Source organism: Coturnix japonica, chromosome 4, assembly GCF_001577835.2.
Source record: "Coturnix japonica isolate 7356 chromosome 4, Coturnix japonica 2.1, whole genome shotgun sequence".
Lineage (NCBI taxonomy): Eukaryota > Metazoa > Chordata > Aves > Galliformes > Phasianidae > Coturnix > Coturnix japonica.
This window is the reverse complement of record NC_029519.1, coordinates 40,230,906-40,258,722: the sequence shown is the minus strand read 5'-3', so window position 1 is coordinate 40,258,722 and position 27,817 is coordinate 40,230,906. Positions and strand designations below refer to the sequence as shown.

General features: G+C 39.7%; 1 protein-coding gene and 1 long non-coding RNA gene across 5 annotated transcripts in view; one reads left to right on the top strand and one right to left on the bottom strand.

Annotated features, from left to right (window-relative positions):
• The window catches only part of ANTXR2 (ANTXR cell adhesion molecule 2), a 97,325-nt gene that overhangs the window by 32,800 nt on the left and 36,708 nt on the right, over window positions 1-27,817 (top strand). Inside the window, exons 11-16 of the mRNA XM_015861775.2 lie at window positions 12,215-12,293; window positions 14,171-14,266; window positions 19,193-19,234; window positions 20,295-20,390; window positions 23,786-23,953; window positions 24,122-24,202. Of these exons, the coding sequence (XP_015717261.1) occupies window positions 12,215-12,293; window positions 14,171-14,266; window positions 19,193-19,234; window positions 20,295-20,390; window positions 23,786-23,953; window positions 24,122-24,202 (562 nt within the window). The remainder of the gene's footprint in view (window positions 1-12,214; window positions 12,294-14,170; window positions 14,267-19,192; window positions 19,235-20,294; window positions 20,391-23,785; window positions 23,954-24,121; window positions 24,203-27,817) is intronic.
• The window catches only part of LOC107313474, an 86,827-nt gene continuing 70,293 nt past the window's right edge, over window positions 11,284-27,817 (bottom strand). For 2 of the 4 annotated variants that reach the window (XR_004306973.1, XR_004306974.1), the window contains exons 4-5: window positions 22,602-22,717; window positions 22,298-22,447 (exon numbers count right to left, since the gene is read on the bottom strand). This is a non-coding gene — a long non-coding RNA (uncharacterized LOC107313474). Of the gene's footprint in view, window positions 13,213-15,341; window positions 15,470-21,336; window positions 21,514-22,297; window positions 22,448-22,601; window positions 22,718-27,817 lie in introns of those variants that run through there. The other 2 variants (XR_001555004.2, XR_001555005.2) reach the window with 2 other exon arrangements.

Below are 27,817 nucleotides of genomic sequence, written 5' to 3'. Positions count from 1 at the left end.
AAGCTCCTTGTAACTTAAAACAGACTATGTTTTATCTCTTTCAAAGTGCAAACGGAATAGGAACCACTGGGTCAAGTGGGATCACTGCTGTCATTTAAGTATCACGTGGTTTCCATTTCTGAATTGACACCCTTCAAGCAAATAGCCCTTGACCTTATATAAACTAAAGTGTGTCCCAGGACAATAAGAATCACACATGGAGAAGGACAGCAACACCATTGGCCTTTCCAGCTTTCCTGGCCCTCTGTTAAATCACCTTGGCTTCTGTTCATGTATATTGTTTCCTATATCCTGTCCAAAATGAACAGCTGACGGTGTGAAAACTAAACAGGTTATTTTGTGTGATATGAAGAAAAAATTGTTTGTATCCTCAGGTTCTTAGGTGATTCCATTTTCACATTATCTGACTTCAGCATTCAGTATGCAGTCCACTCAAAACAAAGCACACAAATGTGCAGGAGAGAATCTATTTGTGATCATAAGTTTGATTTTTACATCCAGTGAGTAGTTAAAGCTCTAGGAAGAGGCACAAGTTCACAAGTAACGTTATATGTACTTCAAGTGTACATAAGTGCACCAGATTCCAGTAAGGAGTCACTGGGGCAAAACATAACTGGGCAAGTCTTCTGAGAATCTGAATGGAATCTGACAATAAACAGCTCAGGCTTTTACAGTGATAAGTAGAGATAAGTTTTGTCTTTGAAAGACAGCATAGAGATCTCCAGGACCAAGCACTTGGATTTATGTTTGAGCTGCAGATGCCACCTTGGAACATGCATTCAGTTGGCTGTTGACCAGATTTCTCACAGGAGGAGCCTGGGTCACTCTAGCTTTTGTTTTTCCTGGTGACAACAGCTGTTTGGCTCATTTGGCACTCAGCTGTGAATAGGATAGCACCTCAGAGGGAGCCCAGACAGCATTCTGCTATTTCTGCACTTTTATCTCTCAAACCTTTAGATTTTAACATTTTTGGGTTTTGGTTTATCACTGTGTTACTTTCTGTCCTGTCTTTACCATTGGAATGTTTTCCCTTAGCCCTTTAGAATAAAATGATTAAAGAGCGAAGAATCTCTATTTTATGTAGTACCTACAGCCTCCAGGTAATAGATTTCTTGAACTAGTTTCTCTGCTCTCTGCACCTGAGTCTCCCTTATCAGAACTTTCAGAGGAAAACAATTGCTTTTTTTCCCCATGTTTGTACTGGACAGCTCACATTACCTTCCCTCAGTCTATTTTCATTTGGGCTGTTACTGAAGCAAGCTCAGTTTGTTTTTGTTTTTAATCTTCGCCCCCCCCCCCCCCCCACCTCCGTATAGTTTGCACTCGTCTGACTGCATGTAAGATTCTCTTGCTGCCCATGTTTTGTTAGTATGATAATCTCTGAAGCACAGATTTAGGGCAGAACAAGCTGCTCTGCTTGTTGCTGTGGATCACATGCTGGACTGAGGACAATGGGAACTAACCACGAGCTTCAAGTTAAATATGGCTTTAGGAACATCTCTTCATAGAGCCCTAAGGGAAGCCACAGTTATGCTTTGAAGATGCTTGCAGCCCTGTGCAGTTGAAGGAGTAGACTTCAAATCCAGCACATTTCTTCTGACAAATTCATATAAGAGTCTGAAGTGAAACAAATTCCAAAGGAGCCTGTTTAAAATGCAGTTTATAAAAAGTTACTGCTCACTGCAGTAAGGCATTGAATATTATTTACTGCAGCTATACAGGAAATAATTAAACTAGCTGGAAGCCCTGGAACTTGCATCCAGCTGGCAATGATTGTCCTGCATTTGGTCTTTGCCTTACAGGAGGCTCTCTCCCCATGCAAAGAGAAAGTGCTGCTTCATATTTTCTTGTGGATGCATGGAGTTAAAAGGTTTCCATTAATGTAGGAAATTAATATTTTTGTTTTACACTTTAAAAGGATCATTTTTATTAATTCCAGAACCAGATTTAAGATGAAGAGCATGGGAACAAAAGCAGACAGACACTGTAAAGGAGTGGATTATGGTGCACTGTCCTGTAAATTACCTCATTTGCTTTTAGACAGCTGCTCTCATTCAGGAGCAGCTGAAAGGTGTTCTATGCAATGGTTGTCATGGCAGACTGCTAACAAAGGATCCCAACTAGTTTTTCCTCCCTGTGAAGCATGTCATGCCTTTACTCCACCCACTTCTGCTTGTGTCATGGACCATCATCTTAAAAATGGCTTTTGAATTTAACCTCTTGGGGAACAGAACATTTTTCCATTGGCCAGCAATGTTTCTAAGCTCATTATGGAAGCAGAATGCCATCCGACTGTCTGCATCTCCAGGGATATGCAGAATACACATTCAAGCAGTGAAGCCACCCTTTTTCAAGTTTTTCCAAGGTCATCCTTTTACTTAGAGAAAGAAAAACTTATTGCGCTTAATTGCTCCAACACCTGTTGGTGCCAAGCAAAACCTACTTGCCTTCTCCCATGTTCTAGAATACCTGCAATGCTTTCCACATAGTTAAGTCAACTCCCTAAAGCATTGCATTTAATGCACAATCAGATTTCATAATTTTATATTTTTACCACTGCTTCTTTATTGATTGTTCACTTCCCACCTTTTTCTATAGCTAAATGGCTCTAAAGAATTTAAAGTGATGCTGTGTAGGATGACTGGTGTTTAATATATTTGCCTAATTAACTTCTGGCTAATAATTCTAACCCATTAAGTAGCTAGTTAGTATTTGTTTCAAATAAACACATCTGGTCCTGCACTGACTGGAAGTTCTGCCTGCGTGTGGGTGACAGATGTGATGGTAGTTTCCCCAGTGCTCCCCTTTAAATAATTAACACACACTGGTGAAGTCACATTAGACAGACAGCCCCAAAGCCAGCTGTATGGTCTCAGAGCTGGATCTATGGACATGTGCCTCATCTCATTAGTCTGCACCATCTACTGCATTCCCTCTTCTTTCAAAGCTAAACATAGTTTTAAGAAACATCCCTTTAAATAACTTTGAACTCCTGGCTTCTGTTCTTAAAGGCAGAAGAGAAGAAATAATGCTCTGGCCACCCAAGGGACAAATAGTTTCGAATTCACCAGCCCTACAGATTGAACTCTTACAAACAAAGAGCATTTGAACAGTCCCACCCTGGTGTTTCAGGGCTTGGAGTTGCTAGGCTGGGTTTGGAAACAACTTTCTTTGGAAGGAAACATCTTGTGGCAGTCCACTTCTTTGTGTGGCCCGTAACTCTGGAACAGCTGGAAATTCTTACCAGTATCAAAAGTATCGTGCAGGCATCATGCCTCTCAACTCAGCCGTCATTTCATTTTTCAGTGGTTGTTTTTTTTTGCCATTAACAGCAAGCACTCTATTTGGGAAAAGGATAACTTTCATATAAGTTAATTCTCAGAACTTGAGTTCTTGCTTCCCAAAAGGCAAGATAAGATTTATTCCTACTTTAGAGGGTCCTTGAACTCTCATGATTCTGTGTCTGTCCCATAATGGGTGACATGCAGCTGTCATTAGTTCTAGTGCTACAGGCTCAGCCTGTGACCTTTGTTTTGTAAGGCAGCAACAATAGCACAGCTGCCCCTGCATAGCTGAGATCTCAAACCTGCAATTTGGCAGGAAGAACAGAACAAATTGGATAAATATACATAAACACATTGTGAAGGAAGGGAAAACAGAACAGAGTGAACCAGAGCATCATCCTACAACTTGTTTGATAAGGATGATTTAAGGAGGCATATGGTATAGTTTAATGTGCTTTCAAAAACATTGGCCTGATTCTTCAAGCAAATATGAAATAAATATCTAAATTAAAAGAGCTAATACAGTATCATGAGTTCTCTCAGAGGAGGCATATGAGTGCCTTTGGAAATGCATGCGAGTGGGGGCTGGGCGTGAACGATGCACAGATTTACATTCCCCCACAAAATTATCGTTAACTTATTGTTAAGATTACACATTTGTACTTCCTTATAACACTGCAATCATAAAAAAAGAAGCTGCAATGAGCTAATATTCATACCTAACCCATCACCCATTTTGCATCTTATCAGTTTACTCTTGTCTTGACACTCCACCCTCCCACTGTAATACTTCTCAAACCATTTCCATCCAACACCACACTGCCTACAGTGCACATTCTCAAGAACTAGAAATCACTGCTGTGCTCATCCTACACTACGACCTTTCAATGCAGCCTTATTTAGTAACTCTGTAACAATTGTAAGTTTAAAATTAGCTTTTGTCTTTCAGCATTCCTTTTCACCAGATGGAATGAAAAGATGAAGTAGGCAGCACATTCAGAAATGCTTAGCTTGTTGCAAAGAAACAAGTAATTTAATGATGCCTGTCACAACTCCCAGGTAGAACTCCTACATTGGTTGTATGCAAACTCAGACTCACAAATTGAAGTTATTTCCAGATCATACAGATAGGCTTATCAAGTTATCCATTTCATTTTTTGTTTAATTTATTCTTGGAAAACCTGTAAGCTTTATCAAGTTCATTGAGTAGAACATTCATTTGACTGCCTTAAAAAGCATTGAGAAAAGGTATGTACAGCTTAACTGAGGTGCTTCAGTTGTGTTTTTTTTCCTTTACCCCAGGAATAGCCAAATTCATGTGCTAAATGAAGTAATTACTGATCTTCTCCATGGACACGTGCAAAACTGCTGTTTAAAGCAATATTTATCACTGTACATTCAATAAATGTACAGTTAGAAGAGTAGCACATTTAAGACAGTACTTTACAGGTGTTATAGTTGGAAAGATTATTGTGGTGGAAAAGAGACAATCAAAGAAGAAATGCTCACCTGTATCTGAGGATCTAGGCTTGCAGTGGAAAACTCCAAAAAGAAGGGATCTCCAGAAAGAGATCCTTCTCCAGTGGCAGTCAGCCCTTGAGTGGGGTCTAGGAGGGGTGGATCCTAACTTGCCTTCACCTGTGCTCCCATGGCTGACCCAGTCCTTGCCTCAGGTGAGGAATCAGTGGTTCAGGCTGTGACTCAACACTTCCCATACCCCCACAACCCATTAACCCCCCTCTTGGCTATGAAGGGTGAAATTTTGGAAAACATGTTTTAGATGCAGAGAACAAGTACCAAAGAATGGAAATAATAAGTCAAACCTGCGTATTTGACTCATGTAGTTATCAGTCATTGAAGAAGGAACGAATATTTCCAGCAACATAATTAAGCACCTTTCAAATTAATAAGCTACATATTATTTAGGTAAACATAGATTTATGAGTAGTTCACCACTTGCAGGTGGTGCAGGTTCAGCATGGGTTTAAGAATGTATATTGGAAGTTTGGGCCCCAGTCTATATGGGCTGTCACAAATACACATAGCTTGAACAAGAGTCGGCCAAGAAAAAGGGGGATTAAGTAAACTTTCTCAATAAAAGCCAGCCTGTAGACTAAGATACTTCATATTCAAGACAACACCAGCCATTGCTGTACAAAAATAGGAACACAGTAAACCCACAAGCCATTCCCTTTTAGTAACTATGTACCTTGGGAAGCACTTGAAGAAGACCCAGCAGTCTGTCATTCCAAAAAGAGGTCCCAGGATGAAAGCAGGCCTTCTTCTGCTAGCTTGCTAGTCTCTGTAACTCTTTTACTCCTCTACTAGCACAATAGCCAAACAGTTCACTAATACTACATCAATAATAACAGCAAACAGAAAAGAGAAGGCTTGCTTCCTTTTTATTTCCCTGGGATCATCATCAACCACATGACTTCACTGTGCTCTCTAATTGATAGGGTGCCATCTCCAAATTACCAAATTAGTTTTTGTCACTGATTGCTCACATGGTACAATCACCAGACTCTGCTCCTTAATGACAAAGAAAATAGCGAGAGAAATGCATTCAGGTAGAAGAAAAGCAGAAGTTAGGCTAGATTAGGCCTAATGTCTGTTATAAATATTAACTTCCAAAAATATTTTAGAAATACATTTAGTTTGACACAATTAGACTATAATGGGAACTATTCACAGATGGAAACATCCTCAATGAATTGTATAGGCTAACTGGCTCCTAAGACATATGGGTCCGATGTTAAGATCAGTTGTAATTTCTAATGCAGTCCTTCACGTTCCTCAATAGGGCACATAGTGTTCCCAGAGCATTAAGAAAGACTGCGTGAGCAGAACTAAGTGCTTAATATTATGCAGTGGACATAGTATCCTGAGCTGAATTAATAGACTCATTTAACATAATCATGACATTTCATACCCAGTTACTGCAGGTTCCCATGATTCCATGAGATCACATTGAGTACATTGCTGGCTTCTTGCTCTTTCAAATTCACAAGCACTTCCCAGTGGTGAAATACTTCCGTGCCTCTGTACTCTATACCATAGGAAGCCAAACCCAAATAGGCAGTGTACTTAACACTGTGCTGAGAGAGCAGTTTTGGAGGGGCAAGGGGGGATTCTAAGACAACTGTCTGTAACTTGAGTAAGGTACACTCAGGAAGGAGTAAGGGGAGAAAAAGGAGCTCATACTAATTCTTATTAAAACAAAACAAAACAAAACAAAACAAAAATCCCAACTCTTTAAAGATCTGCATACAGTGAAGGTCTTTGGAAAAAAATAAATACTTCACTTTCATGCCTGTGTGTTTGGTAGGAGGAGAGCAACTCTTAAGCATCTATCACAACCCTATCCGTCTTCAGTAGAATTCCCGCTGACTAGATAAAACTGTTTTCTATGCTTCCTGGGCATATCTGACCCTTAGCACAGTGGAAATGCAGTGAATATTTGGCAAGCAAAGTTTGTAATCCTGCTCCAAGGGACTCTGCTGTGTCCTTATGCAGCTGAGGTTTTGGATCTATGAAGAGCTGCAAAAGCAAAATAATGGGTTGGAAGAACTTTCCTTCCTGGCTTAGTGCTGCCTCCTCTTACAGCAGGACTATGTCCCTGGACTCAGTATACGTATGTATTTATGGGGGGAGTTGGACTTGATATTGCTTGAAGTCCCTTCCAACCCCTGCAGTTCTGTGATTCTGTGACAGATACATTTATACAACCGTAAATAGTAAGCCAACAATATTGGTGTACCAACATTGGCTTACCAATGATTACAACATTAACTGTAATAAGACTGTGTGCAATTCATGGAAGAAGTAGTTTTAAAGGAAGGCACCCTTTAAAATGCACCTTTCCTTCTATGTACAACATTTTAGCATTTTTAATGCTGCCACTTCATTCTAAAATACCTTTAGTCACCATAATTTTAATAACTTTTTGAGCAGTTGCCAGTTTAATTTTCAGTGCGTGAAAATTGGAGGTAAATTATTTATTACTTCCAGCAAATGTCTTTCACAATTTTATTTAATTTTTTTTTTTTCATCTTATTTTAATGGGTCATAAAATGGCAGCCTTTTATTGGATGCTCATAAAGTAAGGAGCAAACGAATACTTTGCAAATAGGTGACTGTGTATTGAAATGTCAGTTATATTTCATAGGGATTGAAAGTCTTCAGACCGGAGCTGGAGTGACATATGGCTATGGGCCATGTCCCTCTTTTGTAACAATAAAACAGCCGTGCACATAAAGGAAAGAAAGAATTGCAATTGTTGGGGCTTCTCAAGTTACATTTTTGCTAAATTGTGGATAAGAACAGCCAGTGGTTCGTGATGGATGCAATTCAGAGTTGCAAGAGTCTGCTGGTTAACTCAGGCCATAAAGAAACACTGTTTGAAACTCTACTAGATGAAGTTTTCCAGGATTGATTCTCATCTAAAAAATGATACTTTCTGACAAAAAGACAGGAAAATCCTTCTCACACTCAGCAAGGGTTATGAGCTGTAAATAAAAGTGTTTTTTCCTACTATAAAAAAACAGGTCTAAAAGTATGACAAATTATACTTTAGACCCATGCTACATAAAAACAGTCAAACTCATGAATATCTGCACATGTTAATTATACATGGTTATTAACTCAATTTTGCTGTCTCTTTGGTTCCACCTTGCTCAAACACCAATCTTTAACAGTCATCCTCAGGATCTGCTTGCCTTCCCCACGTAACTGAAATCCACACCACAAACCACACTGACTGCTTGACTCAGCAGAGGTGAGGTTTTTGTTTGGGTTGCCACAGCAACACCAACACTGATACCTTCTGGTTCACTGTGGGTTTTCTTCGGGGTTGACCCAAGGAGATGTTCAGTTTTGCAGCAGCTTTCATAGCAGTGTTTGCATTTTATGCTGGTACAGAACTATTGTCATTCCAGCCTTTCCATGCAAAAATACATTGTGCCAAAAGCTCCATGTTACTACAGGGAAAAAGAGCCATTGCATGTGTCACTGTGCTGTTGGAGTGACTTAAGCACAGCAAGGATCCAAATGCTGGCCTCATAGTACTTCTTACACTCCTGGGCTGCGACAGTGACACCCCTTTTCTGCCGTCTCACTCTCAGTGAAGGAGGGACAATCCTTCTTGGCTAGCCACATAAATCACCTTCCCTTATGGTCTAAGCCTACCATGCAAAATCTCTTCTGTCTCATAAACTGTATTGCTTTGGTCCACAGCTGACATAGTTTCTGCTTTTAGCTGCCTCGAGCTTCACTGGGACCTTATTAAAGAATGCAATACCCACAAAATACTAACAGTCACCCATTAGAAATGATGGGGCCCCAAACCAATCATCACTTCTGCATGTCATTTTGTTTTCAGAATGTTTTCAGTTTGTGTAGAGTGCTGATCTAAATGACTTGCACAAGGACAGCTTACAGTAAATATGATATATGTAGGGCTTTCCTTAGACATTTGCAAATATGGACATAGAAGAAACAGGGTTAATATTTTGTTGAGCTCCTAGGAAACAGAAATACACACAGGTAGATGCTGAACAAATGGGAAAACTGCCCTCCTTATACCCTACAGACACGACAGTTTCAGGAAGGAAGTGGTTTTGCATGTTGACAGGTTCATCCTTTTGAAGATGAGATGATTATCTGTATGAGTTCACTCTGTAGCTTCTAGAACTGAACGAATATGATCAACTCCTGTGACAGTCTCCAATGGCTCATCCCTGCAGCTGTGTATCAAAATGGAAGCTGATACAGAGACGGGTTGTTTCTACTGCATGGTATCTGCGCTGAGAGCTGATGTGTTCAGTAATCCTGCTGCCTGAGATGATATTTATCAGAAACCTGACAGTGAAAGGGTAGGGGATTGTGAAGCTTGGTGGCAGTGTATAGGCACCCAACTATTGGTAAACTCCCCATTTTTCTAACTGTAGTAAGTGACCCTGCATGAGCAGAGCTTATTAGAGGGCAGCTCTGTATTGCAAACTGTTAATCCACTCATCTAGGCTATCTTAGCTATTATGCAGTATTTTACATAGATTGTTGAAAGCTGCATGGTACCTGGACAATGCTCCTTTCCTTTAGTGTGGCGGAAGATGATTTTCTGTGTAGTTTTATCAAAAGTCTTTGAGTTTCCTGCTTTGTTCAGTTTGCCAGTGAAGAGCATCAAAACAACAGCTTCATTTCCTGTTCACTGAGTGATACAAGCATGTTTCAGCCTACACCCATCAAGCTCTCAGGGACAAATAGGGCAGACATGAAAGCTATGAAGCACTTCTAGAGAACTAGTAGAGATGCTCTGTATAGTAGCAAGAAAGATTTGGTCACAGAAATTGAAGAAAATAGCCTATATTGCAGCACAAGTTTGATGCGTGGCACAGAGAGGGAACAGAAAAAAAGAGTGACTTCTTTTGCTTCAAGCAGCAATGTGTAAGAGTGAAACGATGTGAGAAATTTAACAGGGTTGGTGACTAGTCTTGAAAGCTGGAACTTTTCTGGGGAATACAAAATAACCCAATACCCAAGTCATAGGGCCAGGAATTCCCAGCTAGTGCTGGCAATGGCACTCAATCACTGATGAACTGTTCTTTGCAACCATGTTCATTTAGGACTGGTAGCAGCTTGTCAAACAGCTCAACAAAATTCCATAGGGTAAAAAGCATTGTGAAATGGTATTGGAAAATATTAAGATATTCCTGATCAAGAAAAACACACGAGTCAGGAGGAAGGATGATTTTGCTAAGCAGCAGAGGGAACTGATTGGATAGCAGAAGAAAATCCATAGAAAATCAAGGATTAATGTTTACTTTTTTAAAAATGAAATAGGAAAAGACAAGGCAGTTTGGAAATTGGATCCCAATAGCTCCAAGTAACTGTAGTCAGATGTTCCTGGCCAAAACCAGATGTTCTTCACCAAAGCATAGGCAGCTATTGTTGATCTCAGTGGAGTTTCGCACAACAAAAGACTAGAGAAATGGCTCCAAGCAAGGATGAAAGAGCTGAGGAAAAGCAAAACTACATTTAGGCAATTAAAGTATTATGATTATGGGAAATTAAAAAAAATGCACAAGGTATGTAAGGATTTAGATTCACAGACTTCAAGAACATGATATGGTAATTTAAAAACCAAAATTATGTGGTGTACTACAGCTGGATATAGCATAGTTGGAAGGGTGACCAGAATTCACACCAAACAACACAATCCCAATTATAGCATCTGTCACTGGGATAGCACCCACCATTACTTAGGAAAGTTCAGAAAAATTATAAAGGCTGAATAGCTTTTGTACTTCGGAAACATGACCACAATGAATGCCTTTTCTTGGGTGGACCCAAGTCCAAAATTTAGTATGGAGCCTATGGCATTTTACTCTCTGACTCATGCTTTAAAAAGACAAGGCTGAAGGGAGTGTGTGTGTGGGGGGAAACTGAAGCATGTATGAGAACAATCTCTTCTTTCTGGATTTGGACTTAACTGAAAAGTTGCAATGAAATATACTCTCTGCACTGTGATTTCTTCTGTATTTCTGGGTTGAGTTCAGCTTTCAGTTGCACTTGTACAGCCAGAATTAGAGCAGTGGTGTGATCAGAGTGCAAAAAGATGTGACTCCATGATGCTGGAAAATTTATTGGGATGACCTGGACAGACAAACAGTGTGCTGTGTTTATGATATGCAAATCTTCAAAATATTGAAGAGTTGAAACATACAAATTTCTTCTATGTTTAACAAAAGGCATGGAGCAAAATCCTCCTGTGCTGCACTGAAGTCAGTAGGATCGTTTTGCCAGTCACACTCAAGCAGAATTTTCATGTTAAAGTTTCCCATGGCAAAGTGAGAAATTAAAAATAAAATAAAATAAAATAAAATAAAATAAAATAAAATAAAATAAAATAAAATAAAATAAAATAAAATAAAATAAAATAAAAAGCACAACATCTAAAAAAATTAATCACAAACCGAAGTTTTTCTTGCAGTTTGCTTTATTTAGTTGGGAGAGAATTCAATTAATTTTTTATTTTATCTGTTCTGATTCACTCACTCCTGTAGTAATTAGAAGTAAATTAGTGTTATTCTTTCTGTTAGATCAATTATTCATAACACAGACCATTTAAAAATGAGTTTAGTGGAAGCAACTTACTTCATTTTTACTTAAATTGAAAAAGAGATTAGCCAAATTAGTTAAAATAGCTCTGAACTCCATATTGACTAAAGCGTTTGTGCCAGAATAAAAATTGATGACATCTAAGAAGAACGCTATAAATGATTAATCATTTTAGTTCATGGATATCTATATTTTTATTTAATTACAACTATGCATAACATAAACTGTTCGAATCTTGGGAATCCAAGCCAGAGATGCTGAAGAGTCCTCTTCTGTTTAACATTCGCCATGTGTTGTTTTCTTTTAGGGTTAATTTGTAAAATATAAACCACATACTATTTGCACGCAGTGTTTATGTACTATTTATAGAAAGTCTTGACCATTTATAATTATTCAACATTTTTATCCATAGTGTCTGTGTATGACTAAAGAGATGGTTATGGAGTAGACAAAACAATGCTATTTTTACAGTCAATCCACAATTTATTTTATGCGGAACTTTTGGGGGTGTTTTATGTTACGTGGAATAGAGAAGGGATATTCTCAGCTCTCTGTTGAGAAGACTGAAATTATTTCTAACAGTCACCAATACAACCCCAGAGGGACATGGCAAGCTATTGGTGTATTCAATTCTAAGCAGCATGAATTGAAGAAAGCTCAATTGGAAATGAGAAAGGATTGGTTTCTAAGGACACCTGTCTGAGAACAGCCACTCTGCTGAATGGAGTCTGTACGTCCCAGTGCCTCTGTAGCGTGTATGTGCCTTTACTGAGTGCTTTATGGCTGCTGATTGTTTTTCCTTTTCTTTCCAGAACTATAGAAGTTTTGGTGAGTTTGAACGAAGGGCAGTCTTTCATGTCCAGCTCTTTGACAATCACCGCTTCAGAGTGTGTAAGTAAACAGAATCGTAGAATCATTTGAGTTGGAAGGGTCCCTTAAAGGTCATCTAGTTTAACTCCCTTGCAGTGAACAGGGACATGCACAGCTACATCAAATTGCTCAAAGCCTCATCTTGAATGTCTCCAAGGATGGGGCTTCCACCACTTCTGTCAAAAATAAGCTCATGTCATTCCATGTAAAATTCAGAAATGGAGTTTCTGTTCTTGTTTGATCATTGCGCTACTTCCCAGAGCAGACAACCTCAGTGCATGGCAAGTCTGTTAGATGTTTGTAATGCACAAATCCACCTTACTAGAAACACACGTGTGCAGACACGTACAAAATACAGAGAATTTAACAATGCATGGTTTCAGAGAACCATAGAAACATGCATATATATGTGTATTCTAAGTAATTTTCTCCATATTTCAAGACATGCCTAGGATCTGTTTTATAACACTAGGGCACTCCACAGTAAGTTTCAGCTGCTTTGAATTCTTTGATAAAGTGAGCAATGATGGCTACAGGTTCTCCTTCAACTGCTGCCCCGATATCCATGCAGTGTCTGTGTGTTCCTTCTCTGTGCAGGGCTTGTGTTTTTCTATACCCAGCAAATTGTGTTTTGCTAAATCTATTACACCAAATTACATTACCAAAGTGTGCAGCTGTGGCTTTCAAATACTGGGAAGTGTCCATGCCATTAGAGACTTGCTCACTGTAAGCATACTTACTGTGAGCCAGGCGTGACACAGTCACCTGGGGTCCATCCCAGAACATCTCTACTTTGGAGGATCCGTGGGAGCAGATTGAAGCTGAGGAGTGTGACTTCTGTGCAGCTTTCCAATCAGGCACAGAAGCACATAGAACAGTGCCTTCTGCTCATCAGCATGTATTTTTCCAACAGTATTTTCATCACTCCTAGGTAATTAACCTAAAAGAGAAAAAATAGAGGTTTTTTTTCTGTTCATTTTAGAACTAAACACTTGCATAGCTGAAGGAGTCAAAGTTATCTTGGTTCAGCCCTTATGTTTCAGGAAGAAAGCCTGAATGAATTCAGAGCTGAAGAGACACATGCTATACAAACTGTGTTTCTCTGTTTAAGGGCCTATTCATCATTGCAGTTTTACACCAGTACACTATGAGCAGCCTTTCAGCATGATAATGTAAGGAGTGTGCAATCACAGGAGGATGCTGGAACTACCAGTGGGCTGCTTTTCTCTTTAGCTGAGTCCTTTCAGAAAGATCAGTACACAATGAGTTTATTTCCACGACCCCTTAAAAGCTGCTTAGGTGGCTGACGTAGGTAAAAATAAAGCATTCCTGCAAAGCAGATCACGCCAAATTGCTGGGAAAAGCAAAATTACTTTTCCCTCTGCTTATATTGCTTCTCTTTGGTCAAAAGTTCTAACTTACAGCACATGGAATCAGTGCAGATGTGCAGCGACAGAAAAAAAACAGTAGAACTTTTGATGATCCACCCCCTTTTATTTATTTATATTTTTTTATTTGTTGTCTTTCATACATATTGCAGCAAAGAAAGCTCCACACACAGAGAAGTGCTGTTTCCATAGTAGCAGATGGGCAACTGCAAGAAATGGGTCACTGATAGAATTGTTCCACTAATTCTGGTGGCTGAGCAGCTGATGGCTAGTTGGTGTCTGAGAGTTATAAGTTGCAGCCTCCTCTGCAAACACACGGTGCTGCAGAGGAAACAAACAAAAAGTGCTTTGCACTTAAGCACTGAGGCATGCATTTATGTATTTCTTGTAAACACTGTTTTTTTTTTAGTTGTATCAGTCAGTGGGAAGCTGTTTTGGGTCAAGTGGGAAAAGCAGGCAGAAATTCTTTGCAACATTCCCTGACGTGCTGTCTTTCTGCTTTCTCCACAGTCCAGTGGCATAGCAGCACTTATTGCTGTGCTTGTGCTGTTACTTCTGGCGGCGCTGGGGTTGCTCTGGTGGTTCTGGCCCCTCTGTTGCAAAGTGGTGAGTAAAGGCAATAAAAGTAAGTCACCAGGATTGTGACTCACGACCATAACTCAAAATGTGTTGGGAAATACAGATAGGGCAGGAAATAGGTTAAGTAACGGGGGAGTTCCATGTGACAGAAGCCATCTGTTGAGGCACTTTTCTTTCATGAATGATACGCAAGAAGAGACCGGGTTAAATGCTGTGGTCTGTGCCCTTAGCAATACTCCTGGCATTCTGAGAGACCTGCACACCATGAGGCAGTTTCAGCAGGCTGCTGTGCTGCTCATTGGGTTTCTGCAGAGTGAGCAGATGTGGTGTATTTCTGTGAAATCTCTGAAAAAAGCCTGTTCTCTTTAATTTGAAAGTTGTTGGCCATAATGGCACACAGATGCTATTCTGAAATCAAGGACCATTTTAAAAGTACTATCGCTAAAATTGGTATTTGTAGTCCATTATAGGCTCTCGAGTTTGAAATCCCTTATTGTCTTAATAATCCCTTGCAAAAAATTAAATTTTCATCTTGCACACATTACATCTCTTTTCATCTGAGTAATGAACGCTCTTTATCCTTCCAGCTGCAATCAGCAATGCTGATCCACTAACACTCCTTCTATCTCCTTGCACGCTGGGGGCTTTTAAATTGGTGAAGTTTAGTATTGATCCATGTCAATGACAGCACTGAGGACTAGAGAATTGGAGATTGCTCCTAGGCTGTTATTGCACTTTTTTTCTTATCTCCGGCTTGTAGAAGCAGGGGCATCAGAGAAAGTGGACTTCTCCCAGTCCAGAGATAGCCAAATTAGTCAAAAGCTCTGTATGTTATGGTCTCTGTTATACCCCATGGAAGAAGTTTTCAACCCCTGGTTCCTTCCTCATGGTTTCTGAGTCAAAAGCAACAAGCTCTGCTCTGATAAAAAAGCACTCTTCTGTCTCATTCTCCATATTAGAGTCCCATAAGAAATCTAGGAAGGCTGTTAGTTGTTTTCCTTCAACAATAATTTCTATCATGAACCTTCCCATGAAACAGGAGAAATCAAAATTATAAAGAAGAAAGCTTTCTATTTTCTTCTTTTAAAATAATTGTCTCACCTTAATTCCTAATTCCCATTGTAAGGCAAATCTTCATATACTGCACATCATATTTCTCCCGTTACAGTAAATAGTGACTAGTGCCTCAGTCCCTTGAGAGCAAGAATTCTTGATAGCAGTTTGATGATGCTGTAAAGACGATCAGAAAGATGCTTTCTGGATTTTTACATCAAGGTCCTGACATTTACACTGAGGAACTGTAACTTACATTTGATATCTTTTCTGGATATAGTGTTTGGTATTTAATTGGCTATTGCTAGAAAAGCCTTTGGCTACAGATTCATAGATTATTACTAAGAAGCAGCCTAACTTCTGTGGGAGCAGTAAAATCACAGTACTTTAAATGTTCGTGCCCTGTTGTTTCCTCCCATCTCTCATGGGTATTATCTGCTTCCTTAAAAATAAAAGGTCTTATTAGGTCATTGTTTGCTAAAACATTACTGAGATCCAAAACCACAGACTCTTACACTGAACCTATTACCACATTCTGACTTCTTCATTTCTTGTTGTTTTGATGTCTGTTTCTTCAGTTCATTATCCCATGTGTGGTTCCATTCTTTTCCTTCTATTTTGCCTCTGAGGCTCTCACATTACATGTTATTACCACTTCTGGATTAAGTACATTTGGGCTTTGGTGCCTGTGAGTTTGAGGAGACAGTAGCTCATTAGGGCAGCCAGGAGGTCCTCTGCCCTTCCTCTGAGGTCTGGTGCAGTGGAGTGACTGCTTTCATGGACAAAGACCAGGAGAAAGGATGAAAGCAGCAGCCCTCAACTCTTCCATCCTGTGCTTCAGAGCCAAATGGAAAAGAGAGAAGGGAAGAACTGACAGAACAGAGTGGGTGTCCAGAGCCACATGAGTGTGTGAATCTCTATTGCTTGCAGACAATGTTGCAAGCTTCAGAAGCTTTGGGCACTCTGCTTTATCCTTGGTATAAAGTCCACATCGAGGTGGGGGACTCCTTTTTCTTCTTTCTCTTTTTTTCCCTTTTCTTTCCCTCCTACCCCCCTTCTTTTAAAGGCAGTTCACTGTTGACAGTTCTTTCACTCTTCCCTCAATATCAGAACATATGATCACATCAAGCTGGCTTCAGGCTCTGGTGCTGACATTTCCTAATGCCCACATCACGCGAACATTTGATAAGTGTTAATGAGCAGATCAAAGGGACTGTTGCCTGAAGCAACTAACTTTTTTTTTTTTTTTTTTTTGGAAGAAATCGGCTTTCCTCCAAGCTGAAGTCTTCCTTCTTTGCAATTAAATAAGAGAGATGCAGACTTGCCTGGTGACAACGATGATAAAACAAAACAAAACAGAATTAGGAAGTAATCCATCTCTACATGGGAGTAACAAGACAGCAGCCTTATCCAGAGTCTTCGTTACTTATCCAATCTGAATCAGGTTCAGGGAAAGTGAATTTAGCAATATTACGATACTCAATAACTTCAGATTTGTGCTACATTTTCACTGTTTTCTGCCAAAACTGCATGGGTTCTTTGCATTTCCTTTTTTATTGAAATAGCTTTCTACTCGTTTCACTTGAAATATCAGACAGGACTGAGAATATTCTTTGTATGTGTGTGAATGTGTGTGAGGAGCCTGTGGAAACATAAGGATGCAGGCATTTACATTCCACTTCTGTCAGCAGGGTGAGTATCTGCTACTCAAAGCAGATTATTTTCTCACACCACTGTCACATTTAAAGCAAGTTTCATTTTATGAAGCTATTAGAAATAGCAGCTAATTAATTTATTGGTTAGTTTCAAACCAGGTCTACCCTATAACTTTAGGGAATGTAGCAGCTGCCATAGGATTAGATCCTTTGCTCAGGGAGTCAGACAGAAACTGTCACCAGCTCATGACTTTTGAAGTCCAATGGGGTCAACAGATAGAGTTTGTATTGATTCCTTGGGGCAGAAATTTTGATGCCATCAAAATCAATGGACAAAGGGCCCAAGTGAACTGTAGCATGTGCCACAAAGAAGGTTCCTATACAAAGCTGTCTTTCCTCGGGAGAAATTGCAGAACTTAAGAATCTTACAGCTGTAGAAAGTGTGGTGATAATGCTGCTTAACATGTATCTATATATCTACTGTTTAAAGTATATCCATCTGTAGCTGGCTTGGTCTTTTTGCCCTGGCTGGCTAGCTGTCTCGGCAGGAAAACTGGTTTTGGGGATAATGGTTAGAAAGAGGCAAACGAGAAAGAAAAATGACAATTAAATAACAGAATGTTAACCTTAGTACATTTAAGAAGTAGCATTTTGCTGTTTACATTTTTAATGCTGTGGAAAATCTTGCTCAGCACCCAAGTATCTCTCAGAATCTTCCCGTGATCACTCTGTGTTCTTCTTTCTCTCAAGTTAGGACAGTAATTGCAATCTGGCTTTCATGAATGTCTGACCAACTAAACAGCTGATTTCTGTGAAGCAGCCTTAGAATTTCTGATGGCTGGTGGGAAAAAATAGTCAGAAACGCTTAAGGAAAAACAATTGCTTGGCATTTTCTTGCAACATCTTACAGCAAAGGGATGTCTTGTTAAAATTCGTAACTGACTTCTCAATCCACTGGAAGCATCATACACAAGTCAGTATCTTAAACCAAAGGTACTGTGGATGCATGTTTCCAAGGGAGGCATCACTTTTTTTTGTCATATTTGATAGATTTTTGTATCCAGTGCTAAAAATGCACAGTATGTTTGGGCTTGAAATGTAAGTTAAGAATGAAAACTCTTGATTATTGGTCAAGTAAAACAATGTTCTTTTATGTATGTTATCCATCCATGCAATTACAGATTATCTGTAGGCAGTGGTAGAGTCAATGAAAGTACTATAATTAATAACACAGTGTGAAGAAAAAAATACATATTTTAATTAAGATGAAGTATACAGTTACCATTGTGGACATATTTTGATGGGCTGTAATAGACTCCTTTAGATTCATGTTTTTTAATCACTTCTGTTTCACATTCAAGCACAAAAAATGCCTTGATGTCACGGAAGTACTTTTTAGCTTGACTAGCCTGCTTTTCGTGGAGAAGGATGAATGCCTGTACTTCCAGTTTTTGCCTTCACCATTTAAGCGACTTGCTTTCTTCCCTCTGTTCACTCTTTGGTGGTTTCCTGTCAGTACTGGGGAACTCCCCGAGATTTACATTACGTATGTGAGAAAGAGAACAGCAAGAAACTGTAGGTAGAGGTTTAAAAATAGGTGTAAGTGAATTACCATCTGAGTGGTCCTTAACCAGTCACAGTTTTAAGAAGCCTTGCAAACCTAACTCCTACTTGCAGGCACTCCATGATGAGCAGTTAAGGAGCTACATGCTTCAATTATTAGATCTGAAATGTGAGATCTGCGGAAATGATCTAGACGTTGAGAGGTGAAGCCTGAGCTACCAGAAGGCATTTCACACTTGTCATTGGGCCAGAAATTATCCATCAGCATGGCATGGCACAAAGAAGCAGGCGTCTTGGCCCAACATTATGCAAGACCTCACATAGACCTAGGGCTGCTTTTCCTCCCAGGCTTGCTAATTAACTCCATAGGATTTCATCACTGCCTATTACTTAGAATGACTGAGACTTATCCGGTCAGGAAGCAAAGTGGCAGACACGTCTGCCCAAAGAGTGTCTGCCAGTCAATTGATTTTATTTTCTATCAGGCGGATGGTGTTAATTTCCAGAAGGCCTTGATAATCAATACCCAAGGGATGTAGCAGTAGTGGTTGCCAGTTTGCAAACAGATGTGGGGGACTCAGTTGAAAATGGTTCGCTCTTAAAAAATCTTCTGCATGCTTTTCAATGGTGCCAGTGCAGTTTCTTATGTTTTTATGTTGTGGTTTTTTTTCTGCTTTTTTAGGTCATCAAAGATCCCCCTCCACCTCCACCACCTCCGAAAGAGGTACAGTATAATACTGCTCTGCTCACTATGTTGGGTGATGATACTATTCTTCTGTGAACATCCGTGTTCTGCAAATCTGGCTCCTTTGTTTTCTTTTGTAAATAGCTGCTGAACGAGAAAGAACTACCCTGTGAGAAGCCTTACGCCGAGAGTGGCCGAAGTCCACATCTCTGCTCTTTCTCAGTCATCATAGTGTAGCATGAATAAAGTCATTTAAGCTTGTATCCATATAGCTGTTTAGTAGCTTTACCTCAAGACAATTTAACATTTTCTCATTCTTCACTGAAAGAAAGACTGAGTTGTCATTACCTGACAATCTGTAAGACTTAAAACTGTGTGTTCCCACAGCTTTGGGAAAGAGACCTTGAGACACTAAGAGACCTTTATAAGGGAACTTCTTTCCCTCTTATCAGCAATAACATAGAGTCTCTTCTGACGCCTTCACTATTTTTGCCTCTTGGTCTTGACTTAGCCAATTGCTTGAGCATATTCAAGTGTGTTCTGACAGCGAAGGCCATGATAAGGTACTTCACTGAGCAAAGGCAGCCAAGAGCAAGTTTGACATCAGTTGGCTTAGAAAACTGTGATTGGCTGTGTAACCTCTACTGCAGATCCACTGAATGCTGTCAGCTGAATCCCAAGGAGTGGGGCTTATAATCTGGCTCTTTGCAGGCATTACATTTTCTGTAGAGGAAGCTACCAATGATCCTTTTATTTTCTGTTTGTGTGTTTTGCTTGTTTTCATTACTGGAAACAAAAAAGACAGCAGAAATGTATACTGATCTGTAGAATACTCAGTTGGATTCCCCATTTGGACTTTCCTAATGGATGCTGCCAATGCTTTTCTCACACAAATCCCTAAAAGAATATTTCCAAACATGACCAGATTTTGTTTGGAAATGAGTGAACATTTGAGGAACCTAAAAATCTGGTCCTTCACATTTAAGATAAGAAGACATTTTCTTTGCGTACTCCAGTGAAAGATAAAAGAAAGACACCTAGTAAATAAAAAAATAAATAAATACCTTTTAACAGCAAATGTGTTTGAATTTATTGACAGGAAGAAGAACAAGAACCTTTACCTACTAAGAAATGGCCCACAGTGGATGCTTCCTACTATGGTGGACGAGGAGTCGGAGGAATTAAAAGGATGGAGGTTTGTATAATATGAAGATGATAATTTACTGAAATACAAGGTCTTTGAGACTGCAAGTGGTGGAAACAAAGACTTTGAAAGTGCACTGGAAATACAATTGTATAATGTTTGCTTCTTTCCCAATGACATAAGCCTTATAAAATTTTTACCCTATCAAATAATTTTGACCCTGCTTATGAAAGAACAGCTTTCTGTAGTTCCATTTGACTGGAACTTTAAATAGCTGCTTGAAGACATGCTCTTTCCATCAAGCTAATGAGAAGGAGAGAGTGAGAGCCTTTTCTGAATGTTTTGGAAGAAATTACAGTGAAACATAAGTCCTCCAACTGTGGGCCAGCCAAATGCGTTGACAATGGTGATGCTAAGGAGAGGCTTGATCCCAAAGGAACTCACAGCGACAACAGTGCCTGTCTTTGAAGAGACATGATAGCATCATGTTAATTAAAACAGAATGAAAAATGTGCATCCTTATGGGCACGTCCTTATGTCAGATTTTACAGTCAAGTCAGCCTTTGTGGAATTAAAGCAGTTTTCTGTCTTTAAGTTTAATCTAGGAAACTCTCTCTGAAATTCCCACCTAGGCCACATAGTTATGTCTTGATCAAACTAAGTGTATCAGCCTGAGAAATGGATTTGCCTGCATTCTTTTGAAATGCAGCAGAAGAATGTGCAGGTTTAAAGTTCTATTGTTTATGTGTGTTTCCTTCAGCTAGTATGAAGCTCTTCCTCTGTCCTGTAGAATCTGTAGTAATGCAGCTGAGGGAAATGTTGGCTTAGCTTAGCTTCTTGTTTCCAACTGTTTGTGCATGGTACTTTTCACTGACTCAGTGGAGCACACTGACGGTTTGGTGAAGTGGGGAAGAGTAAGTGTGAAAACAAGATGGCAAACAACAACTGTCTCAGAACATGATGAAAGTAAGCAGGTCTAAGGGAGGTTATTCCTTACCTGACAATGAAAGGGCAGTGGATTCTGTGGCCAATGAAAAATTGGATGGTCCAGTAGTTACGTTTTCTTCAGTGTTTTCAGTTCATATGGCAATTCAGTTGTGTGGCTTTTTTTCTTGCTTCTCTGCATTCTGTTCTTCTGCCATTCTTTTGACAGCTTGACTCTTAGGGCAGTTTTCTTAGACACAGAAAAGTAGAGAACAAACTGTTACATTTCCACTCACCAGTCCTGCCCTACTTCTCTATGTCTCTTTCAGGGCAGTTACTTTAATTCCTTCCTTCTCCACTACTTTTGTTCCTCTGCAATAGACCATGATAATGTAGCCACTGGTGTACCCTTTTCCTAGATTTGTCTTCTGACATTGCTTTAAAGTTTTATGATGTCATTTCTGTATCCTGCTCATTACAGATAATTGGTTTTAATGTCGAAGTTGTGTTGTCAGAATCTGCAAATTCTGTTTTCTTCTGGTGAAGGCATTTAAATCTGAAGGAGAAGGTCATTCTACCAGTAAGGAATCTACCAAGTATCTCTAAATGGCTTTAACAGTGTTTAAAATACATTTTAACAACCTCATAAAAAACACTGTAAAAGTACCATTGATCACAGTGAAAGGTACAGATGCATTTTAATGACTCAGCAGGGTCTACTTGGACATGAAAACCTATTCTAATATAGTAGAGACAGGACTCCCCTGTGAAAAAAGGATATCACTAGGCAAGCCAAGAGGCAAAGTTCAAAATAACAGAAAGGTTCAAAAAAGTAACCCTTCTAGGAAATTATGGTTGTTTTTTTCTTTTTACACAAGTGACGTAGTATTATGGACCAAATCAAGATCTGTTGTACTTCGCAGCTCTCATTCTCTACATTGAGATTACAATGTTAACAGACTCTTGGTGATAGTGGTAAAATTTTCTTCCAGGGTATTTTGTATGTCTGAAAGAGGGCAGACTATGACTTGCCTGTATGTTTTCCTCCCTTTCTTAATGGGCACGTTTTGCATATGGAACTGAAGATGACAAAGAAAACAGGCTGCTGCCTTACTTTCTCCTGTTGCATAGTGATCTCAGTACAGTATGTTGTCCCTCGCAAGACCTGGAGCAGTCTTCTTTCTCTGTCAAAGCAGAAGGAAAACTTGGGCTTATTTCTTTTTACTGGTGAACAAAACAATCTTGTGCCCCTTTGCAGTGGGAGATTTGTTGCATACCACTGTTTTTTCTGCCCTCTCTTAAAGTGGCAGCAGTAAAATAGAAATGGCATATACTTACCAAGCAGTTGCAGTGATGATCTCAATTCTTTCCCCAAGGGGAAGGGTGAGTATTCTTCAGTTATTCTTATTTTGATTCATCTCTTTTCATGCCTGGCATATCTAGTTAGGTGATTCCTGGGAGGAAAAAAAAAAAAAAAAAAGGTAAAAAAAGTGTGTAGGTGGAGCCTTGTAAGAATGGTTTGCTTTTTTTAGTCAGCAATTTCATGACTCACCAGCACATCACGTTTATGCAAGATCTACTGTCAGAACTTAATTTGCTGCCTTTAGGTTTATCACATCCTCCTTATACTCTAGCTTGAAAGAGGAGGCAGGATGCAGAAAGTCTTGCACTGAACATGATTGGGCACTTTTGCCAAGAACTTTTAAGCTCCAGTCATAGCTTTTACATGCTCTTTTGGGATGAGAAATTAAGAGTCTTCCCTAGACTTGCTTGCTTGTAGGATACAGCAAAAATAATTGCTGTACCATGTTTCCAATTACAGGAAGAAATAAGATTATCATAGCAAAAATCATCTCTCTTGGAGAAAAGATGTTTTTCTGTACTTTCTCTATGTAACTTGGTAATTAGAACCTTCTAGGGAAGTGGAAATAGGCATTTGTCTCTCCAGCAGCAATACTCCAGGTTTCCATCCCCTTCCGACTATTTGTGTACTTTTTGTGCTCTCAAGGCAGTGATATATGCACCTACAGCTATATGTTACACGTTTACTTATTATGCAGGTGACTGCTTCCTCTAGATTTTCACCAGTAGGGAGAACTACTTGAAAGCCTATGAATAGCACCACTGAGTTTCTGTTCAGTAGTGCTGAAGTAACACCTATCTAAGCTCGGATTCTCAGGAAGCATACTGTGTTAGTAAATCTGGGGTGGCTAAAATTGAGGCTTTCATCAGTGTCAAGTGAGGGTCTGGTAGTGTATGATAAATCAGATTTCCTGTCTACTTTGCAGTCTGTGTGGTGTATGATACGATTTTCCTTCAGTATTTCTCTTAATTATTTCCCTTTGTGAGATGGAAACTCACACAGATGCATCTAAGTAAGATGCTTGCTGTCAAAAAGAAGGAGTGGACATTTTCTACTCTCCTGCTAATTCAGAATTTCTTCCACATTTAAACTTTTTCACACATAGTTTCTTGGTCATTTGCCTGCATTGCATTTATATCTATACTCTGGCTTTATTTAGGTTCGCTGGGGTGACAAAGGATCCACTGAAGAAGGGGCTCGATTAGAAAAAGCAAAAAATGCTGTGGTGAAACTCCCAGAAGAACCAGAAGAACCTTTTCATCCGAAACCACCTAAACCAAAGCCTACCTCACCAGTCATTCAGGAGAAGTGGTATACACCAATTAAGGTAAGCTTTTTAGTCTTCAGTAGAGTGTAGTTTTGTACTAAATGTAGGACTTTGTGTGCCTTACTTGTCTTACACAGCTGAACTGTGCATTGCTTCCAAGTATGTCTGAAATAAATGAGATTTCGTTGGTTTTATCATACTCAGAGTCCTGCTGCTCTGTTGCCACAGGGTCGACTTGATGCACTGTGGGCACTGTTAAGAAGACAGTACGACAGAGTCTCTTTGATGCGACCGCAACAAGGAGATGAGGTTTGTGCAGCATGAATATATCAGTTGTGGTGGGCAGAAAAGGGGCATGTTACAGCTAGGGTATATCAGCTGCTGAACACTGGTAAGTGTTGTGGAAGCACAGATCTCCTGAAAGTATAGTTAGGATTTCTTTATTTCTTGTGTGTTCAGCTGGAAAACAAAAACATAATATGTTGTGTTGTCTAACTTCTCCCTAAAAAAGACCCAAACCTTTCTAACACTGAGCTACTTGGAAGAGCAGAGTTTGGCAGTCAAAATAATAAAACCACATCATAGTTAGTGACCCCCAACAGCTTCCATGCATACTCCTTCATAAGCCAAATTGTTTCTGGGACAATCCTTGGTGTCCTTTTTGCAGTACACTCATGACCCATGACAAAGTCACCCTCACTACGAACACAGCCAGGACTGGGATGCAGAGGAAGCAGTTATTATTTGGAATTTTTATAGTAAAACTAGATTACATATTTCTGATTATTACTCCTTAAGAAAAACATTACTTTAAATCTGAGCATTTATATTGGGAACTGATTTGCCATTGTGGTACTTAACATCTACTGGAACCATTTAGCTTCCTGTGTGTGACACATTTGAAGAGCTGTAGGAGCAAACTATTTCCTCTAAGTGAGATGGCAACTTCTTCTCAACACACTGCCCCACCAACAGATGGGCATGGCAGATCAGATTCTCAGTTACCTTAAAGCAACAGTGTGTGAGATTTGCTATTTTTGCAACATATCCCATAAAGACGACATAAGAAAGAGATGTTAAAGGGAAGGAGTTACTTCTGAGGGAAAGAGAGGTAAGCACTCGTTAGGTTATCTGACTGATGATAGGGATGATGTTTGGTGCTGTTCTCACATTAAAAAAGTAGGATTTATCTAGGACAACAGCATGCATTGGAAGTTGCAAAATGACAAATTGCAGAGCTGGAGATAGGAAGCATACTCTTTGTATGGCTATCAGATACTGGTGTTAGCATTCTGGTTGTTATGTTTGCATGTTGTTTACTGCTTGAATGGATTATTCATGTTACATACAGAATAATTAATAGTACAAAATATACACTACTTTATACTACTTTAACAAGTAAATTCACTGTAAATAGAAACGATGATGCCTGATCTGGTCTTACCAGACAACAGGTTACAATTGTCAGTCAGGCTCTGTTTTGAGGATTTCTGGCCATAAGGATGGCAATTACTGGGAAATTGGGCTACCAGGGAAGGCATTTTTGCCCCAGTGAGAAATCAGGCATCTGTCCTCTTTGGATTTGGCAGAAGGACATTGACCAGTTTCTTGGCTTACAAGTCACAGAATCACAGAATTGTAGGGTTTGGAAGGGACCTCCAGAAATCATTGAATCCAACCCCCATGCCAAAGCAGGTTCCCTACACCAGGTCGCACAGGTAGGTGTCCAAAAAGGACTTGAATATCTCTAGAGAAGGAGACTCCACAACCCCCCTGGGCAGCCTGTTCCAGTGCTCCATCACCCTCACTGTAAAGAAGTTCTTGCGCACATTCGTGTGAGAAACAGAGAGGGAACTCACTAACTTTCAGTATCCTTACTGAAAGAAGAATTTGTATGAATGAATGAAGGCAAAAATAATGGTCATTAGGGTGTGATCTGTGGTACTGTAGGAATGCTATATGTGTCTGGCTCAGTATTTTTTGTCTTGAAAGAAAAAAAATACACCTTCTCCCTTGTGCATAATTTGCTGGGTGCATATCCCATGCTGTTCCTCTGGTGGGTTGAAGTCAGTTTGATGAGCAGCCACATGAGTGTGTGGTGAAATACACATGTGCAGGCAATTATCTGGGAAATGTTGTTACGGCAAAAAGCAGCCAAGCAGCTTTTATTTTCTTCTGTTTACTGGCTAGGAATGTGGTAGTTCCCATTTGCAGAATAATTCACTGCTGAATTCAGTTCCTTGATCAAGTAATTGAAATTTAAGCATGAACTATCAAAGCAGCAAGAGCTTTTCTTCCTCCTCTCCAGCTTTTCTCCCACGTCTTCCATGTTGCCAGCTAATGCTGAGGGTGGCCTGGTCAGAGTCTGCATGCAGCTGAGTGAAGGCGCTTTGATTGCGATGGCAGTCCTTGGAGCCATCCATTTTTCAGCCAGCAATGGTGAGGCTGGGGACGCTTGTACAGGTGTGAGCTAGCAGGTTGTCGATGACATCTGCACAGGTCCTCAGCAGCCTGCAGCGAGGCGGCTGGATTGTCAGCAGATGTAGTTGAGAGTGGCAGAACAGTTTTGGTCTCCCATTTGCTGCCTGGGGGCTGAAACACTAAAGGTAGATTGGGGGTGGACACAGCTGCGCTCCCAAACATGCCTCGGGCACAAATAAAGAGATCTAATATAGTTTGACTCTGTTGTGGTGGGGAGATGAGGACGGAGAGCCACTTCAGAGACAACTTAGCACTGCAACATCTGCCGCCGAGTTCCCCGGGAGTGACAGGGGACAGCAGGTACGGATCGAAGTCCCCACACAAACAGCCTCCATTAAGCCATGGATCTTTTGAAGGTCTCCCATCAAACATAGTGGAGTCTGTGGCAGGAGATTGTTTTGTTTTCAAAGCAATGTTTTGTTTTCTTTTCTAACAAGATAATTTATAAATGATTCATTACCCCGTGTTCCTACTCATATTTATGCTTTCTTTTCTTTATATAAGGGGTAAAGAATAAGGAATCACTGTAGTTCTAGGGTAGCGTGTTAAACCACTTAACTGACCAAGAGTTTTAGGCAACCTTCAGACCATACTGTTATTTTCAATGTTATTCTGAATGCATGCACAGGGTGCATCAGCTGTTGTTTCCATACTGGAACACCTCTGCCATAGAGTTTGTTTCTGTATGAGAAAGAAACTTGGCAGTGGTTTGCAATGTGAGCATTAGGGTCCTGTTCTCTTACAAAAATTCTTCAGTTTATTTTTCTGATTTATAGCTTAGCACCTAAAGGTTGTCAGTAATGTTCCTTAAAAGCTTAGTATAACCTTGTTGCTTGCTGTAATTTGCACAGAATTATTTTAAGTTTACAAATGGCCCATGGCAGTTGTACTTAAGATTTTGCACAGTCAGAATGTGAACATATGTGGCTGGGAAAAGGGAAAAAAATCCATAGCTCATTCAACTGTAAGTTTCTACAGAAGAACTACAGAGCATTTTCAGCTTTTTTGATGTTACAAAAAAGCTTAAGAAAAGATACATACATATATATATACATATACATATATACAATTTTAAACCTGTTAGCATTCACATGCTTCAAAGATGAATTTGTAGTAATGGCTGCAGAATTCATAGGAACATCTGCTTAATGTAATGTTACTTTGTGAGCATCTCTACATTATGCAAAAGAATCATATTTTGTGTTGTAATTCTGTTAGCATCACAAATTCATAGTTCAAAAGACTTTGACAGTATGATATTCTCTGAGATGAGGCCCATGTCACTATTCCCTTTGTGTTTGTTCAGTAGTTTCAGTAGTAGTCACAGGCAGAAAACATTAAATCATTTGTTCAGTCTGTCAATTAGAGAGTATAAAAGGCTGAGAGTTAAAAGGCTGAGGCTGGGAGTCCCTTCACTGAGAGTAAGCTCATGGTTTTGAATCA